At 36.9% G+C, this 18,308-nt stretch overlaps 1 protein-coding gene across 1 annotated transcript in view; it reads left to right on the top strand.

The window, feature by feature from the left end:
• Window positions 1-18,308, top strand: part of TOX (thymocyte selection associated high mobility group box) — a 217,914-nt gene that overhangs the window by 165,748 nt on the left and 33,858 nt on the right. The window contains exons 4-5 of the mRNA XM_041473687.1: window positions 8,008-8,286; window positions 15,035-15,265. Coding sequence (XP_041329621.1) covers window positions 8,008-8,286; window positions 15,035-15,265 — 510 coding nt within the window. The remainder of the gene's footprint in view (window positions 1-8,007; window positions 8,287-15,034; window positions 15,266-18,308) is intronic.

An 18,308-nucleotide genomic window follows, 5' to 3' on the forward strand; every position in this document is an offset into this window, starting at 1 on the left:
ATTAAAAGCTTAATTGTTTGCTGAGAGGGTCCAAATTAGTGGACTTTGCAAGATCAAACAAAATTGAAGATATTTGTCCAAATTAAAATGGAAACATGCGTCCACAATATACCAAATGAACATGGATGCTCCTGTAATAATAATTTTATTATCTTCAGCTTCCAGGCCAGACTTTTAATTATGACCCTTTATATCAGTGAAAACCATGTACTCAGGATTAAAAACCTATTTCTTTAACTAGTCTAGTTAAAGACTGTGGTTTGATATATTCTATGCTACAACTTTTATAAAAACCAGAGAACACTTCTAATAACACTTTTCTAATTTCATGGTTCAGTGCACAGTCAGTAAAGATTTAAATAATTCAGAAAGAAAGCCTATTCTGTTTCTTTATTAGAAGTTTGAGTCAGGCAAATTCTTTGACATTTAATAGGTTTTTAACCCTTTTAATAACTTCTTATAATGAAATTTATTGGAAGTTGTTTTAAATAAAGGGTTATTATATTAGAGTGAATAGCAGTCGGTAGTTTTTTATGATTAGTTTTGAGACCTTGGCCCTGCGTGGCTCAAAGGATATTAAAACATAAAGTAGAAAAGAATGTTAATAGTCACCAAATTAACTGTGTACCAAGAAATATAGAAACTGTATATGACTGCATTTTTGTCATTATGTGATCATACTATAAAATTTTGCAGTCAAATTTTGAGTATATAATAGCTTTAAAGGGGCTTAAGATCACTTACAGATCCAGTACTATATAAAACAACCTGAAGTGGTTTAATTTTTAACAGAATGATTTTGAAAATATTAGTGTAGTAGATTTAATGGGAGTGGGGGGTTTTATTGTTTTTTGTTTAGGGTTCTCTTTACATGTGAGGTTTCTGCTGTTTAATTTTAAGACTGTTTTCCTAATCAACAGAAATTTTGAATGATCCTTTCAATTTATTCTAAAAATGCAGTGGGTGTAGTATATAAAATACTCCTGTGTATAGCACTAGAATATTCCCCAAATACCCACTTACTTTAAAACTTAGTCTTTCATTATACAGTTAACTGATACAGAAGAGAATTATAAAAATGAGATTATGAAAACACACCTCCCCTCCCTCTTTTAGGAGGTGCTTTGAGTTATTCCTTTTAATGTGTTTTGAATGGTTCTCTGTGGTCATTTCACAGTAACCTTGACTCTCATAAAAAATCTTTCTTTAGCACTTGTTCACTTATAGGTGTGCTCAAACAAGACTTGGTTGTAAACATGACTTCTCCTTTGACTTAATGGAAACAAAGACCTGATAAATTGTGAATCTTTGGGCTTGATCACTCTATGTTCGTGACAGGACATACATACCAAGTACCAGTTTTAGTCACTCTAATCAGAAAACTCAAACTTCCTGTCAGATTTCAGACCTCCAAATATTTGGGTCACTTTTTTGTTTTTCTCTGGTGTATAAATACAGAAGTTCAAGTTATCTCAAGTTTTAAGGTCTCTCAAGAAAGAGCATTGCCACAGTGGAAAACAACTGATAAAACTGCATGATTTGCTTTTGATTCCCTTGCCATTATTCTAGGATCCTGACCTTTAATGTGCATTGAACAGCCACGAGGTACCACTGCTTGATCACCTGTATGAACTGAACGAAAGGTGTCTAAAATAGACATTTCTGTGGTTTTAGACACTCTTTTAACTTGGAATGTATGGTAGTACAGAACTATAGAATATCCTGTGTTGAAAGGGACCCACAAGGATCATCCAAGTCCTTGTTCTGCACGAAACATCTCCAAGAGTCACACCATGTGCCTGAGAGCATTGTCCAAACACTTTTTGAACTCTATCAGGCTTGGCGCTGTGACCACTTGCCTGGGGAGCCTGTTCGTCTTTTGTATGATGACTATTGCTTGCACTTTGTAGCAACTAAAAAAAATTTAAAAATAAAAAAAAAATTAGGCTTATTTGATTTATCAATTGTCTTGATCCTAAATTGTATCATTTTCCAAACACAATCCCTTCTCAGTATGCCTGTTCTCACTAACTTGGATGACAACTTTAACCTTTTCTTCTCTTTTGAAGCCTTCACTTACAGAATCAAGTGATTATGTAGAAATTACTTTTTTCCTCTCTTTTTTAATGAGTATCTCTGTGTCACTGGAAAACATCTTGCAGATGTGCACTGGCTTATGGTAGAAGATAATTAAAATGCCTGAAATAAAAGCAGTAACATTTCTAAGCAAATTTCATAGCTTTTCAGGGGGCACAACCAGGGCTAATACTTCATTTAATGTAGTGTTATTTAGGAACAGAGAAACATTCAGATTTAATACAGCACAGGTAGTGGCACAAGTTTCCTGGGAATATAAATGAGAATACTACTATTAACAGAGACCTCCTCTGCCTACCAAAGAATGTCCAAGTCACCTGATGACTCAGGTGTGTCATGCCAGTGAAGAAAGAAGGACACTGTGGGTATCTTCATAGATAGCACGTAAGATCCCCTGGGGTTTTCTCCTATTTTTTTTTTAATTAATTGATTGAACCATAGCTTCATATAGTCCGAAAAATTGTTACTCTCTAACTTGCCTTGACCACTCAGACAAGAAGCAAAGGACTGTCAGCCCCTTCTGCAGTGTCCATCAAAAATATTCACAAGAGCATTCAACTTGTAGAAGACTATGCAAAAATCATTTCAAAAACTGGTGATGGTAACAGTAATAATGTCTGTCATTCTTTGATATGAATTTTCTCAGAGTAGTGAGATATGTGAACTTTACTTGCTTCAGTGAGTAAGCCCTGTGTATTTCTCCTTATGTTTTAATGTTTTCATCTCTAGTGAATTATCCCTAGTGTTTCTTGCATGTACATAGACCTGTTGTATTCACTTTGATCTGTTAAGGCAACCTGTCTTTCTTCTTTCATTTAGTGATAACATTTATTATAAATGAATCTAAATAGGGAGGGACATTTGGGACTTCTGCAGCTTTTCAGAGAGATGTTGCCTCATGGTTATTAATTATACTAGAAAAATAACGTGAATTATTTTGCTAACAGCACATTCACTTTGAAACTGCCTGTCTGATGCTTCTCAGAAGAAAATTATTTGCTTCCTAAAGCTACATTCTGGGACATTAGTTAAGAGTCCTGCAATTTGACTCTTTCTGCATCTTGCATGTGTTAACCAGATTGTGTCAAAAAGGCTGATAATTCATTTTGGAGTTTTTTATTGCTATGTGCTGCCTTCTGTGAGAGATGAAGGATTCTATCTGAATGCTGTGTCAGATGAAAATATCTGTATTTTGTGGACTTCAGAGCACAGTCTTTCAAGAAATATGAAGGTTATTGGATATAGTCCAGAGGATAGCAGAAAGAATGATAAGAGGTGTAGAAAACACAGCATACGAACAAAGTCTTTCAGTCTTCAAGTTTAGTTGTTTAGTCTAAAGAAGAAAAAACTGAAAGGAAATTCATAATAGCCTTCTACTGTGTACAACTTTTCTGTAAAGAAGGAGAAAAACATTCCTCATGTCCACTGGGAGCAAAGCAAAAACTAGTAGGTTTAAATTACAACACAGGAGATTTAGGTGAGACATTATGGAAAAAAGCCCTTTCCACTGTAAGGATAGTTAAGCACAAGAATTGCCTAGGGAAGTTATGAAGAGGTTAGACAAACATATGTCAGAAATGATTTAGGTATAGCTAAACCTGCTGTGAGATAATGTTGGACTAAATAACCTTTTGAGGTCCCTTCTAGCACTATTTTCTGTGATTCTGTGATTAGGATACTGTACTCACATTGTCCTGCCATGAGATGTTTCATTACAGGGAATGATATCACTGTATTCTGCACTGTATGCTTTGCTTTGTTTTTACTATAAGCTGATGGGATGAACAATAGTCTGATATTTAAAGCTCTTTAGCCTTATTCTTAGTGCCTCAGGAGCTTTGAGCAGGGCATTAGGGGCTCATCTTCAACCAGACAGCCCTGTTCTGGTTTTGCACTACCCCTGTGTCAATAAGGGGCTTTGGTACACACCTTGGATTTAGGGACTTTTACTGTCTTTTAACTTGCAATCTAACAATTAATTGGCTAAATGCTCTGTTTCTGCTTATAAGCAAAATGCAAACAGAAAATAAAAATGTTAAAAAATCATGAAAAGAAATGTATCATAGCTTCCCCATTAGTAAAACCAAAATAAAACCAGGCATGTTCTAAAGCTGAATAGAACTCAAGTTGTGAAACATCCTGGAACTGACAGATGGAGAATGATAATAAAGTGTCAGATATTATCATTACCTCATCACAGAGACCATTGAAGACATCAGTTTAAGACTGTCCTTATCCTCTGTAACACTCAAAACTCTCTAACTTTGTTCTTCTATTTGGCATTCTGCCATCCGACAGGATTTCGGTTCAGCTTTGCATTCGGCAGGAGTGTGTTCACAGTATTGCCTCTGCATACTGAATATGGCTCCAGCACAGCCACACAGCAGTGGGCTTTGTAAAACTCCATCTGGAGGAGCAAGGAATGTGAGGTTTCAGATTTTGAAGTAGTTTAGAAGAAATTGGTCATACATTTTTACAGAGTGTGTGTCTGATTAGTGTTACTATTCTGCAGAGATGAGGTTGTCACAGCATCTGTGACAGGGACACACCATTATGCCACAGCAGTGACCCAAGTGTGTAGTTTTCATGGCTGAGTGTGTTCTTGAACCTACAGAGGAGATGGGACAGTTCTTGGTTTAGTTGATCCTTTAGGAACATGAAAGTTCATGTTTTCCACGGTGTGATCTCACAACTTTTTACATTTATGTGATTAGTTGCCCATTCTTACTGAAGGAATGAGCAGTTTCCATTTTCTTAGACAATCCCACTTTTTCACCAGGTAGAGACAGGATGGGAGAAAGCAGGCTCTGCAGTGCATGGTAAAGAGGTGAGCCAGAAGCCTCAGCAGCAGATGTGAATCTCGTCTGTGGATCCTGAGTGCCACAGCTCTGTGAGATGGACTTAGACTGGCTTGTTCTCTGCAGGCAGGTCCCTTAGGTGGGGGTTTCTGGCTTAGCATCTGAAAGAGAAAATGTACTGTTAAACAAGCTTATTTGCTGTTTACATCTGGTTTTCTGAAGGTAGCCTGGTATTCATCTGATTTAAAAATTCAGGAGGGAAGCTGAATTCATGTGAAAAGAAAAATACTGGGTTTTTACTCCACCACTTCATTTACAGTCCTCAGAATTTCCCTGGTGAAGGGTTCTCTTGCAAATATATATACACATGTATTTTGTATGAGGATACATTCAGTACTGTTCAGTTGTTATATTATCTGAAAACACAGCCCATGTTCAGTACTGGAGCTAAAATTGTATCGCAGACTGTTTAAAAATATATGTTGTTTAAAGAAGACAAATACAGAATGTTCTGTATTATCTATCTGATATTTGAAGCTCTTAAAGGAGAGACCTTTTTGAATAACAGCAGAATCAGAGAATCACAGAATGTGTCAGGTTGGAAGGGACCACAGTGGGTCATCTGGTCCAGGCTTCCTGCTAAGGCAGGGTCATCCCAGAGTACATGGCACAGGATTGCGTCCAGATGGTTCTTGAGTATCTCCAGTGAGGGAGACTCCACAACCTCTCTGGGCAATCTGTTCCAGTGCACAGTCACCCACTCACTCTCACAATAAAGTTCTTCCACATACTCAGGTAGAACTTCCTGTGCATCAGTTAAAACAATTGTATCACATTTTATTTGAGGGAAAGTAATTAAAATGGTAGCCCTTGCTCTGCTTTTAGAGATAGATAGGAATTTCATATAGTGATTGTTGCATTTCTAGAATTCATAAAATTATTAGGATGCCTACCCTTCCTAAAAAGCAGTCAAGCCTTTCCAGCCTTTCCTGGAAGGGTTTATTCTGCACCATGAGATGCTGCCCCATGAACACCCGAGGGCTCAGCCCCTGCAGGGTGAAGGGTGCCTGGGGAGGGCACACACCCTCACTGAGTGTGGCAGACAGGGTGAAGGGAGGGCTTTGGGGAGGGTTTTGCCTCCCTGTGCCCAGCATATGAGGGACTGTGTGAGTTCCCATCCCATTACTGTTTGCCCCATGCTGGCCAAGAGGACCTGGAGACCCCCCAATGCTGCTCCTCTTTCCTCAGCTGCTGCCCAGCTCAACAGCTGGATCCAGAGGAAAATGTCTGAGCAGCAGTTACAGCTTCATGGGCACAACTGTCTTGATACAGATTGTCTGCTGGAGGCAGAGATAATGATAATAACTTTCAAGGCTAATATGCTTGGCTGATACTGGAGGGAAGGGACCAAGAAATCAGTAGTAATTTAAAAATATAAATGTCTACCAGGATTCAGATTTCAGCCTTCAATTGATTTCATCCACTGTGCTCTCTGTGCTCATCTCCTCCGGTGCTTTAGTCATTAAATGAACTTTGAAAACAAGTTTGTATCGATAACTCTTTTTTATCTAAATCTATTAATTTCTAAAATAACATAAATACAGGTATAATTGTGATGTCACATTGTCAGAAGCCAATTCTCTTTCAGAGACACAAGTACATGTAAACTGGTAAGTATGCCATAACTAATGGTATTATTAGCTTGATTTACTGCCTACCTACCAATCACCTCTATGAAAATCAATCCCCAAGCTCATAAAATAACTCCCAAAAATTGATACATTTTTATACTGTCAATAATAAGAGAAAAGATGCAGTTCTGGGTTTATCTTTACATTTTCCTATGTGTTACTGGTTGAAAGGTATCTTACAGATTGCCGTGATATGTGGGAGTGTGTATATGAGCAAGAGATAGGTTATAGAAGTCATGAGCTATAAAAAGATTTTTAAAAAAATAAAATCTGAGTGGTCTTTAGACAATTCAGATGACATGTCTAACAAAGACTGTCAATAGAATAAATGTGACTATGTTAATATATTGAACCACTAACACATGTCCTTATCATAATGGAACTTACACAATGGTAGCTTCTGTCAGATTCTACTTTATACATACACACATGTTTGTCTGATGCACAGAAAGACAACCATATCTATTTCATTTCAGCTCTGAATTGATACTTCCATTTTAAATCACCCACAGAACATCTTAGTTTAAATCTGAGCTTCTCTCTGATACTCTTTGCTATTTGTCGTGTTTCTGTATAAGTATACTGAAAAGAGGTTACAGGCAATCTGCTGAGGTCTGTGTGTATGGTGCATTTGACCTCTGGACAAGAAAGGAGCTTCATCCTCCAGTGCTTTTAATTCTTATCCTTGCAGAGGCTGAATCTGTTGCTTGCATTCAAATAGTATGTCTCGTTAATGCTAAGAAGCAGTGACCCACATAGCACAATGGATTCATTTGTCAATCCTGCGATTTCTGAGCTTTCCATTCATATATGTCTTAGCAGTAAATCGACTCAGAAATCATTTAATCAGTCTATCAATGTATCCTTCTTGTCAATGGTCTGAATCCTGAAAAGTCCAGTTTCTCATTGGGCAGCACCAGGTAAAATAGATTTGGACCTAATACTAGATATTCAGACTCTGAAAATTCCCTGCAGGTCCCAAATCTCAACTCAAAACCACCAAAATCCTAAGTTTAAAAAGCAGGATCTGGAAGTTACCTTGAATTTTGAGGACGTTATTGTTCTGGTCTAGGTCTGAACTTCAGAGTGCAAAGCTGTCCCTGTTTGTTAGCATTTCAGAAATACTCTACACATAGTTACAGCAAGCAGTGCCCTTTTGTTCCCCCATGAAAAAAACTGAGCTTTCATTGCTTTTATTTTGCTATTTCCAAGGGCTGAGGCTAGAGCCTGAATTCTTTATAACAGTCAGTGTTTTGTAAATGTCAATCATATCCTTATATGTTTATTTTCAGTATTTACATGTTTATTTAAGTACTTACCATTTCCTTTAAGCCTTACATAGCCAATCAGGCCAATCGAGGTCTAAAGGAACAGAACACTTTATTAGTGATATGCTTAATACAGTTTTTTTCCTCTTGTAGATGCAAGATTTACGGAATACAGAAGGAGCCCAGTATAGTTCCCATCCTCAGATGGCAACCATGAGGCCAAGGGTTCAACCTGCAGATATTAGGCAGCCAGGAATGATGCAGCACGGGCAGCTGACTACTATTAACCAGTCCCAGCTCAGTGCACAGCTTGGTTTGAATATGGGTGGAAACAGTGTTCCTCACAACTCGCCCTCTCCACCTGGAAGCAAATCTGCAACTCCTTCACCATCCAGTTCAGTCCATGAAGATGAAGGAGAAGATAGCTCTAAGGTAGGCTTAGATGCTAGGATTACTATGTAAATGGTGGATATTTTTAGGACCTGCTAAATGAATGATATAGCCACAGTTATTAAGGTGATACTTTATACATGATTGGTGGTTCACTGAAGTGAATAAAGGGTTATGAATACAGAACTTACAATATCCAGACAATTCTTCAGGGAGCTTGAGTAAATTGCATCATTCCTCTTTGTGGGAGCAAACTGGAATACTGTTGAACACTGAAAGGATAGTCATTCCTTTAGGACTTTAATATAAGGGTTGAGTTTTCTCCCTTGCATAGCAGGGATGTTTGTTCCCAGTTAAAGATCAAGTTACTGCTATAAAAAGTATGAACAGTCTGTGCAATATGCTAGTCTTTGCTACTTGGTCACAGGATGAGTAAACAGAACATCATAGCAACCAGAACAGAAAGATCCTATGAACTTTAAAAACCTTACCTTGAAAATCTGGAAGACCCTGTATGCGTTCATACTTTTGAGAGGTGCTGACACTTCATCATGACATGTTTAAGCTTCGTTTTCATGTCAGTGCAGGAATGAAGTGATAAGAGAAATTTACATAATAAATTTCTTTAAAGGATAAATGTCAATCTATATAGCAGGTTTTGCATACAAAAATCTCCCAAATCTCCCAAAATCCTGAAAACCTCCAAGAAATACACAAGTCTATTATCTTAATTTTGCAGACAGAAAAGCTGAGACATGGGAAGATTGGGACTTTGTACCAAGTCATCCCTTAAACCAGGAATATAGTATGTTGAAAGTGGGGACCTCCTTAGCTCTGTTTTGTGGTCACTAGAAAAAGGCAGTCCTGTTAGAGCACTCCTGCAGTGCAGTTTGTGCCACATGCAGTGCAGTGTGTACCACAGACATGTCTGGTGGGGAAAAGTTGCAGACTTGCAGGGAATGAGAAGAAAACATATTGTGAGTCACTGAGGAGGTATAATCCAGTCAAGAAATGTGAGTCTGATTTGTTTTAAAATTATATTGTTTTTCATGCCTCGAGCTATAAAATAATCATGTAATTGGAGACATATGTTTTACTACATTTTTAATAAATTCTGATTCAAAAGTTTTATTTCAGGACATTCCTCTTATTTCAAAAACTTTAGGTTTTAAAAATTACTGAATAATTCATACATTTTAAATGAGCACTTCCTTACTGAGGGAGACTTTAGACTACAGCTATGTAAAAATAATTCCAGGCAGCCTTTACTTTTTCAGAATAATTTATTTGCTACTCCTCTTGCATTGCTAATATTTTTACATTTCTGGGAGTGTGCAAGATGCTCTAAACTTCTGAAGAAAATATCCATTCAAATAGTTTGGATTTCCTTTCTACTTCTATCAAGTATTTCAGTTATTTAATCTGTATTTTTCACATACCTTTTCACTGTAGCACTTTGTGCTAACAAAAGTGTAGGGCTGTGGTTTAAAGCAAGTAGTAGTTATCTGAAGCTACTGTTTTTAATAGAGAAATACAAAGCACTGCAGACTAAGTAAAATTGGTATTTTCTTTATGAAAACCAGTTTATGTAGCATTCAACTTTTAATAAGGATGTTGCTCTCTTTAAAATTCTCATGCTTAGTCTAAGTAGAAAAAGATGACAAATGGCACAATGCATGACACAAAATTAAATCCAGTGTGCTAAAGTAGATACATTGCCTTAAAATTATATTTATAATTTCACTGCTAAAAGAAAAGTTTAAAAGAATATTACATTTGGTTAATATTGACAGAGGCTTAAAGTCTTCTCCATCGAGTATGGTTTAAACAGCAAGCTTGATAGGGAGCAGATAATGCTATACATGTCTTCTGTAGGATTTCTTAGAGCTTCGTGAAAACACCTGAGGCTGGCCACCAACAGAGACAGGCCATGGGCTGGCACACCTGATCCCATGCAATGGTTCTGTAGTTCCTTCTGTAAAATACAAGAGGGGCTGAATAATTAGCCTGAGGAGTTAAGTGTCTTTTTGTACTTCAAGATTTAAAGCTCTCCACTGTGTATCTTTTTGTCGCGTTGCTCTTCCTGGAAGCTGCCAGTGAGTGGATAAGAATACTCAGAATAACCAGTTTGCTGTGGAGATCTTTCTCCCCAGATACAACAGTATTACATTTTATCAGAGTTGCTTTGGAGGGGCCTGTGAAAGTTCTCACTCCAGAAATCCTCTTCCAAGTGAAAGAAGGCACTGGATGGGGACCAGAACAGATAGACCGACTGTTCTGTCTCTTGTGAGAACATCTGACTTTTAATTGAATGTAACTTTGCGAAATTTGGATTTTTCTCTTTGATTTATAAACTATCATGCAGATGTGTGGTATTATTTAATAGATCAGGGCCAGAGCTCATTATCCAGTCCTTTGGTAGAAATGCACATGCTGCAGTCATGGGGTCGCTGTTGGAGTTCACTTTGTGCAGTCAGAGAGGTTTCTGCCATGAGCACTGCGTAAAAACAACTCCCCTTGAACTCATCTTGTCATTAATAGAAATAGTGACATTCTCTCTATTTAGCCAGTGGAACAAGATGTTTGACTGCGTACCCACATTGATCAAAAAGACAAAGTACATTCCCAAATGGAAAATCACCTCAGTATCAGATGACCTCTCTCTAGTTTATACCAATTGAAATGTGTGAAAGAGAAGCTACTGGTATTTTTGTAGCATATTTGGTAGTGAGGTCCCTAAAAACTATACCTACTTCTATCTAGAAAAAAAAATACAGAGATCTCAATATCCTGTTAATATTTGTATGAATTTATAGAAAGAGCATGATGGAAGATGTAAAAAATACATACTTTGTGTACACATTTGGACTAAAAGTATAATTGTTGCCCTATGAACCACTGATTTCCGTGAATGAAGGAAATGACCATTTCAATTCAATATATATATTCCAAATTCCAGTATTAAGCTTTACAAACTGATGTAATTGTTCATGTACAGAGCTTCATGGATGTTCATTACATGATAAATATTCAAATTGTTGGGAGCCTTATCCAACATACACAGAACTAATGCCAGCAGCTGCTAAATGTTATTTGGCAATATTCATTCTCATAAAGACTATTTCGTATAGGCTGTTCAGACTTCAACTGTCCTATATTCCCTTGAAAGGGAAAGGAGCTGCATTATAGAGGGCTCAGTTTCTTTTCATGCTATGGCTCTAAAAGCAGGACAGCTGAGGTTGCTTGACCATGAGATCAGTGACAACTGTAGCATAGCTGTAAGGTTGGATATTGGATATACATTCAGGGAGCTGCTAAGACCATGGAACTGTGAAATGTAGCCTCAGACTAAGGGTATTTTCTCTGCAAAGGGTGCACATCACTAAGGCTCCTTAATACTTACAAGTCTTGTATGTGGGGCTATCGTTAGAAGCAGAAAAAAAGGGAGAACTTAAAAATTAGTAGCTGTAACTACAAAAACACTCTAATCAAAGTAGCCACTTAGCACATGCCTTATTCTGACCACCTCAACATTGGAATATTATATTTATGTAATTCCTGCCATAATTCACACTGTTGAATCGTTAAACTTGTACTTTGTTATTGCCAAGCATAATTGTGAGCTGCTGGAAGCATTACTGGTTTGTAAATAAGTATTTCTTCATAGATGGATAACAGGGTCTTCTTCCATGTTAATTTGCATATCACTTATGAGAGAAATTCAAATAATGTATTTTAGAGGAAAGATAGCAAGAGGATTGCAAGTAGCAAGAATTAAATAACAGAAATAGAATTACTAAAGAACTGTTGCAGCATATTCTCCTTATGTGGCAGAGGTTTTGCAATATTTACTTTATATGATAGGAGTTATAAGTGGAATTCTGTGTTGTCTGTTCAGCCTATTATGCAGATGGTGCTTGATTAAAATCTATTTTAAACTACAGCGATTACTGCAAGATAGTGTGCATAAAACAGCTCTCCTAGCTCCATTAAAGGCTTTGGTACTATAGCAGTTTATTTTAAATATGCTTATAGACATTTTCCAGGTTCTCAAGGGACATTTAGATATCAACGATGTGCCTTACTTGATAGTTTTAAATCCTACACTAGATATTCTTGTGATCTATTAGGTGTGCAACATGGTTAATGTACACTTTTTTAAAGTGAAATATTATTGCTTTCTTATGATAAATAAGTTAAATACATCACCATAATTAAGCAATAAGCCATGACAGGAGGTGGATTACCATGAGCTAACTACACCTCCAGGGACTTTGAGGCACAAGTCTATGCCTAGCAGAATATATATGGTTTTTATTTTATTTTCCATCTGTCTCTGCTTTGGTGGTTAGAAGTGGAGTCTATGAAGCTGATAGACTGATGGGAGCATAAGGTAGACCATCATCTCAGCCATTTGCAAGGTTATTAGTACTGGAATTCTGGTATTCTTTTTATTTTGTTATTTTCATATAAGACAAACAGAATTTCCCCTGTGAGTACTCTGTTTTTAACAGTGGGTTTTTGAAGTCTCTTGATCATTAAGGTTGGAGAGTAAGTTTTTAGAGCTGTTCACAGAACAGCTTACCAGAAGGCACTTACACAAGTTTCTCTAGTATATCACCTAGTTTAAGGGTGGTTGAAGTAATGTGGTATCCTAACATACACAGAACTTTTTAATCACATTGGTTCAAAAACAAACTGAAAGGAGAAAAATGTTAGTGAATCACATGGGTAAAATTTTAGCTATAGAACTAATTATTTCAAAGTCTTCTTGCTCATGAAATTCCAGTTGCACTGGTCTTCTGAAAAGTTTAGACAAATGTTCTCAAATTAGAGCTCTAATTAGCTATACTTTAACTGCTAGTTTTGTGTATCCTGTAGAATTAAAAAATAACAAGAGACAAAAATCTGGATGATTTAATAAAAGGTAGGACAATTTTGCTTTTCCATATTTTCCAAATGCTGACAATAGGCTGCATGTCTATTAACTTTGTATTAAAGTTGCAGCTATTGTAACATAATGCTCAAAAAACAAGCAACTTCATTTTCAAGTTGTGTTCATCACTTTGTTGCTCTTTTTAGTAATCCACAGAGATTCAGATTGTTTACTGTAGTCACTTGGGTTCTATTGGACACCATATATCAAGGCATATAGGAAAATTTAAAAGTTATTTTTCTCAAAATGAGAATTTCCAGCCACTTTCCTCATGCAGTTCCAATGATTTGAACACCTGTATCCTCCTGTGCCACTTGATACGCATTATTAAAAAATAATAATAGAAGGAAGTGAAAGAAGTCATGCCTAGTAGATCCTTAGCCTAGAGCATACCATTTATGCTCTTGATCTTCTCTTCTCTTAAAAATGCTTATGATGCGCAGTGCTTTGGTCATGCCAACAAAAGAAAAAAGTCTTTGAACCCACTTGGGAGATCACACACCATTTCTACAGTTACAGTAAATTAAGTGATCATATCAAGAAAAGCTACTTTGCCATGGAGTTCCAATGTGTTGAAGAATCAGGTTATTGTCCCTTTATGTGCTTGTAAGTCATAGAATCCTAGAATAATTTAGGCTGGAAAAGACCTTTAAGATCATGAAGTCGAATTGTTAACCTCCCACTTCCAAGCTCACCACGAAACCATGTGCCCAGGAGCCCACATCTACACATCTTTTAAATGCCTTCAGGGAAAGTGACTCCACCACTTCTCTGGGCAGCCATTCCAATGCTTGACAATGTTTTTGGTGAAGAATTTTTTCCTAATAAAATTCCCCAGGGGCAACTTGAGGCCATATCTTCTCATTCTATGGCTTGTAACTTGGGTCAAGAGACCAACACTCACCTTGCTACAACCTTCTTTCAAGCAGCTATAGAGAGTGATAAGGTCTCTCCTGAGCCTTCCTTTCTCCAGGCTAAACAACCTGTTTCCTCAGCTGCTCCTCAAAAGGCTTGAGCTCCAGACCCTTCACCAGCTTCACTAGGAAAATAGGGTGCTTTGGCATTTGCACAAATGCTCATGTGCAGGGTTTTTTTCAGGTGCTGAATAAATAAGGCACATGAGCTTTCCTCCATACACCATTCCTCTTTCACTTCTTTCCTCAAACCATTTGCTTTTACGTGAGCAGATAGAAAAACTACTCAGCCAAATCCAGATAGGTCAAAACTGATCCTGTAAAGGTCTCTAAACTGTCTATACTGGTAAAAGTTTGTTTCTTCAGACTTTATTTAGAAAATGTGTTAGGGGAATGTCTGTAACTTGAATTGCTTGGTTCACAACCAGATTTTCTTCAAAGTCCCTGGAAGATATACCACCAGCTGCAGAAGAAATTGATTTGAACAGTAGTCTGGGGTCATTCTGGGGAAGGACAAGAATAAGCAAATGTAGAAATGAGAGTGTTCCTGCTGTCTGCAGATGGTTCATGTTGTTGAACTGATACTCAGGCTATAGAGAAACTAATTTCATTTGAATTTTCTCATTATTTTCTTGTTATAGCCACTAGCAATGAAACTTAGAAAAGGTCAAAAGATGTCCAGACAGACATTATTGCAATTATATGAAAGAGAAATATAAAGTGTTTAAGGGAAAAAATAGCATTATCCAAAATACTTACAGTGAATTTTATACATGCAACTTATGCAGATAGTGTCAACATTTGGATTGTCAAACATAACAACAAAAATTCCATTTCTGCATGCAAAATCCAATGTTTTTGCACCATAGAGGCTGTACCAGTGGTCCGAGTGAATTAAACTGGCTTTTTTTAATAGTACTTTCCTAATTTTATGTTACAGGTCAACGGTGGCGAGAAGAGACCTGCTTCAGATATAGGAAAGAAACCCAAAACTCCCAAAAAGAAGAAGAAGAAGGACCCAAATGAGCCACAGAAGCCCGTGTCTGCCTATGCATTATTCTTTCGAGACACTCAAGCAGCCATCAAGGGCCAAAACCCCAATGCTACTTTTGGTGAAGTCTCTAAAATTGTAGCTTCAATGTGGGACGGCTTAGGAGAAGAACAAAAACAGGTACAATGTGTGCTGTAGCTCAGGGGCTTTGTTTCAGGAAAGTGTTATCAGGGTCATTTGAGCACTGTAGGCAGCTTCTTTTGTTAGCCAGGATGAAACTTGAATATGTGCCATCTCAGGAATATGATTTAAAGAGACCGAGATAAGGAGAGTACCGTTTTATTTTATCTGTATGAAACCACTAAAAGAGTTTACCTTGTTTTGGGATGTGGCACAAGTTTTATAAAGTATTATATTTAGGAATGCTTTATGCTGAAATCTATGGGCCTAGGATTTGACAATGTCATTGCCCTGCACATGAAACTGCTGTGTAAGGGGACCTTGCTGCCAAAGCTTAGATCTGTGCAGTGGTAGCTGATATATATGTGAGCTCCCACTTGCAGATCTTTCCCTTCCCCATGATCCCATGATGCCAGGAGTGAAGCTGGGCTCACATTTGCTCCCAAACCACCTTTTATGAAAGAAGTTAGTGATGTGTTGACCCAAAGAGACCTAGGGTGGATGCTGGCAAAGGGCATCCTCTAGCATGTATGTGGGCTGTGGAAATCACTTCCCAAGGTTACTTCTGTCTTCCATGGAAGGCCTTGGTTCTGCAATGAGACCAGTAGAGCTGGACCTGAAACGTTGCAGAAATAATTCCAAGTCAGTCAAAGCTGTGTAAAAGCGGGCAACTCTGGAAGCTCATCACATTGAAGTGGTGGCAGCTGGCAAATACCACGGATCCTCACTGTAGCATACCATTGCTCTTCTATTGTTATTGGTTGCATTTTTACTAACTGCCAGCAGAATGGATTGGATTGATAAAGGAATGGGAACTTTAAGAAGGCAACAGATATAAAAGGAAATGATGTGCTGGGTGAGAGTTATATTGGCTACAGGAGACCTGGACTGGGGTTGATGTTAGCACAGAGTGGAAAAGTACTGGGAATGAACTGAATCTCCTTCATTCATACACTGTTATTACAAAATTACAGTTAAAAACTAAGAATTTATGAAAACTTCTTAATGATTTATTGGTATGCAAAGCTATTTGGTCTTGGAAAAGAAAAAAAAAAAAAAAAAGAAGGGTTACTTTGCTAATAACTGGGTGGTGTAGGTACATCTACATCCTTGCTAAATATACCAGTGTGAAAGGAATTGAGATTTGGCACTCATTGAGTAAATAAATTTAAAAAAAACCAAAAAAACAAAACAAAAAAAAAAACCAAACCTGTTGTTATCTAGTATCCACCAATGAATAAGGCCAGTGTTTGGAAGGTTTAGCTGGAAGAGAGGTAACTTTCTGAACACAAGGAACAGAAAAGTCACTTTGACTGGCACATTAGCATTATTTTCTTGTGTTGTGTTGTGTCTTTCTTTTCCCTTTTTTAATATGCCCAGCAAAGGCCAAAGACTGTAAAATGTACATTTCCTTCAAGCTTGTCATGTGAGTAGTACCACCAAAGTATTAAAGCTCCTCCATAGAAATGTGTAAGAAAAGTTCATGAAACCCTAAATTTCCAGCTTAACTTCAATTTCCTATTCATGGTTGAGAGCAAAATTTGAATAAGTCCTATGCTGTAAGAACAGAACAAAATTTATTTTCCTTGTCTCTGTTGTTAATTTAAGTTGAAACACAAATGAATGATGCATTGTGGAATCCATATGACACATGCATGTAAAAATGGCTGCAACTATGTTTTTTAAACCAATTATTTAAAGAGTTGGGTTAGCATGTCTTCATTGCTTTTTGACTCATTTTGCCTATTCATTATCATCTATTAAGCACATTTTTAAAATTCCAGGCCCAAGCCCTTTCTAATCTAGCACTGTACAAAAATAATAAAAGATAGTCCCCATTTAAAAAAAATAAAATTGGCAATCCTATTTTCTACAATAAATTTAACTAATTTTTTTCCATTAGGGATCTAATAGTACAAAGTAATGATTACAAGACATCTTAACTGACTAGATAGTCTGTATTTTAAAGGCCTAATTTTTCAGATCCAGAGCATTAGTAACTGTTATGAAATCTATGTATCTGGTAGGAAAATTGGACTCTAAAAATAAAAATTATTAATGTAGCATTTGGTATTTGGCATTGAAGAAGCTTCAGAAACTCAAAAATAGTTAAATAAAGAAACAATACATCATTAGAGGACAACTTTATTGATGAATTATACTTGCTGAAAAGGATTCAATTATCATAAAGCTTCTGGCTTATGTTTTGGAAGCTAATGCTTATTCTGGAATTTAAATAGAAATATATTTCCAAATTATGTTTCCTGAATTGGAACTCCTTTTCCTATTTAAATAGTAAATATAAATTAATCAGAAAGTAGAACATAATGCAGCTATTAAAAAAGAAGAATAGCCTCATGTTTTCATGCTAAAATGAAATCTTCTTTGTTGCTGTGATCTGAGCCATTTTTTTCTGAAATGCAAAGAATTCTTCTTGTTTATTCCTGAAGATTGACCACAGAATAAATGAAAGTATAGAAACTCAGTACAAAAATGACCTAAGGGCAATATATGTATGCCCAAGACTTTGCAACAAAATTTTGATAACCTGGCATATTGAAAAGCTTTGTGCAATAACCACATATGTTTTTCAAACTGTGAAGAACTAGGAAAGTGTTTTTGATAAAATAGGATTTGAATGACAAAAAAGGAAATGGGGTTATGAACTAACTGATGGTGGGTGCCTTACTGAAGTTAGGGGAAGGTTATGCTTAAAATGGATTGCACTCTGATACTCTTACAATGAGAATAATGCAATTCATTAGACTAAAGCAGATACCAGTGTACTTTCCTCTCATTTTAGCATATGAAGATATTTGCATTTTTGAATCATACGTTCCCATTCATTTCTGTGTGTGAAAAGCCCATTTGCAAACAATGCTGGTGTGTGCCTGTATTCTGTTTGTCCAAATCTATCTACACAGAATCTAGAAGTTACAGGGAATTTAGTGGTCATGGTGGACTTTGTCATGGACTTCTCAAATTCTGGATAGAGTACAACAATTATACATGATCAGAAGCAGGCACTGTACTTTTTCCTTCA

Source organism: Pyrgilauda ruficollis, unplaced genomic scaffold (assembly GCF_017590135.1).
Source record: "Pyrgilauda ruficollis isolate IOZ18807 unplaced genomic scaffold, ASM1759013v1 scaffold30, whole genome shotgun sequence".
NCBI classification, from domain to species: domain Eukaryota; kingdom Metazoa; phylum Chordata; class Aves; order Passeriformes; family Passeridae; genus Pyrgilauda; species Pyrgilauda ruficollis.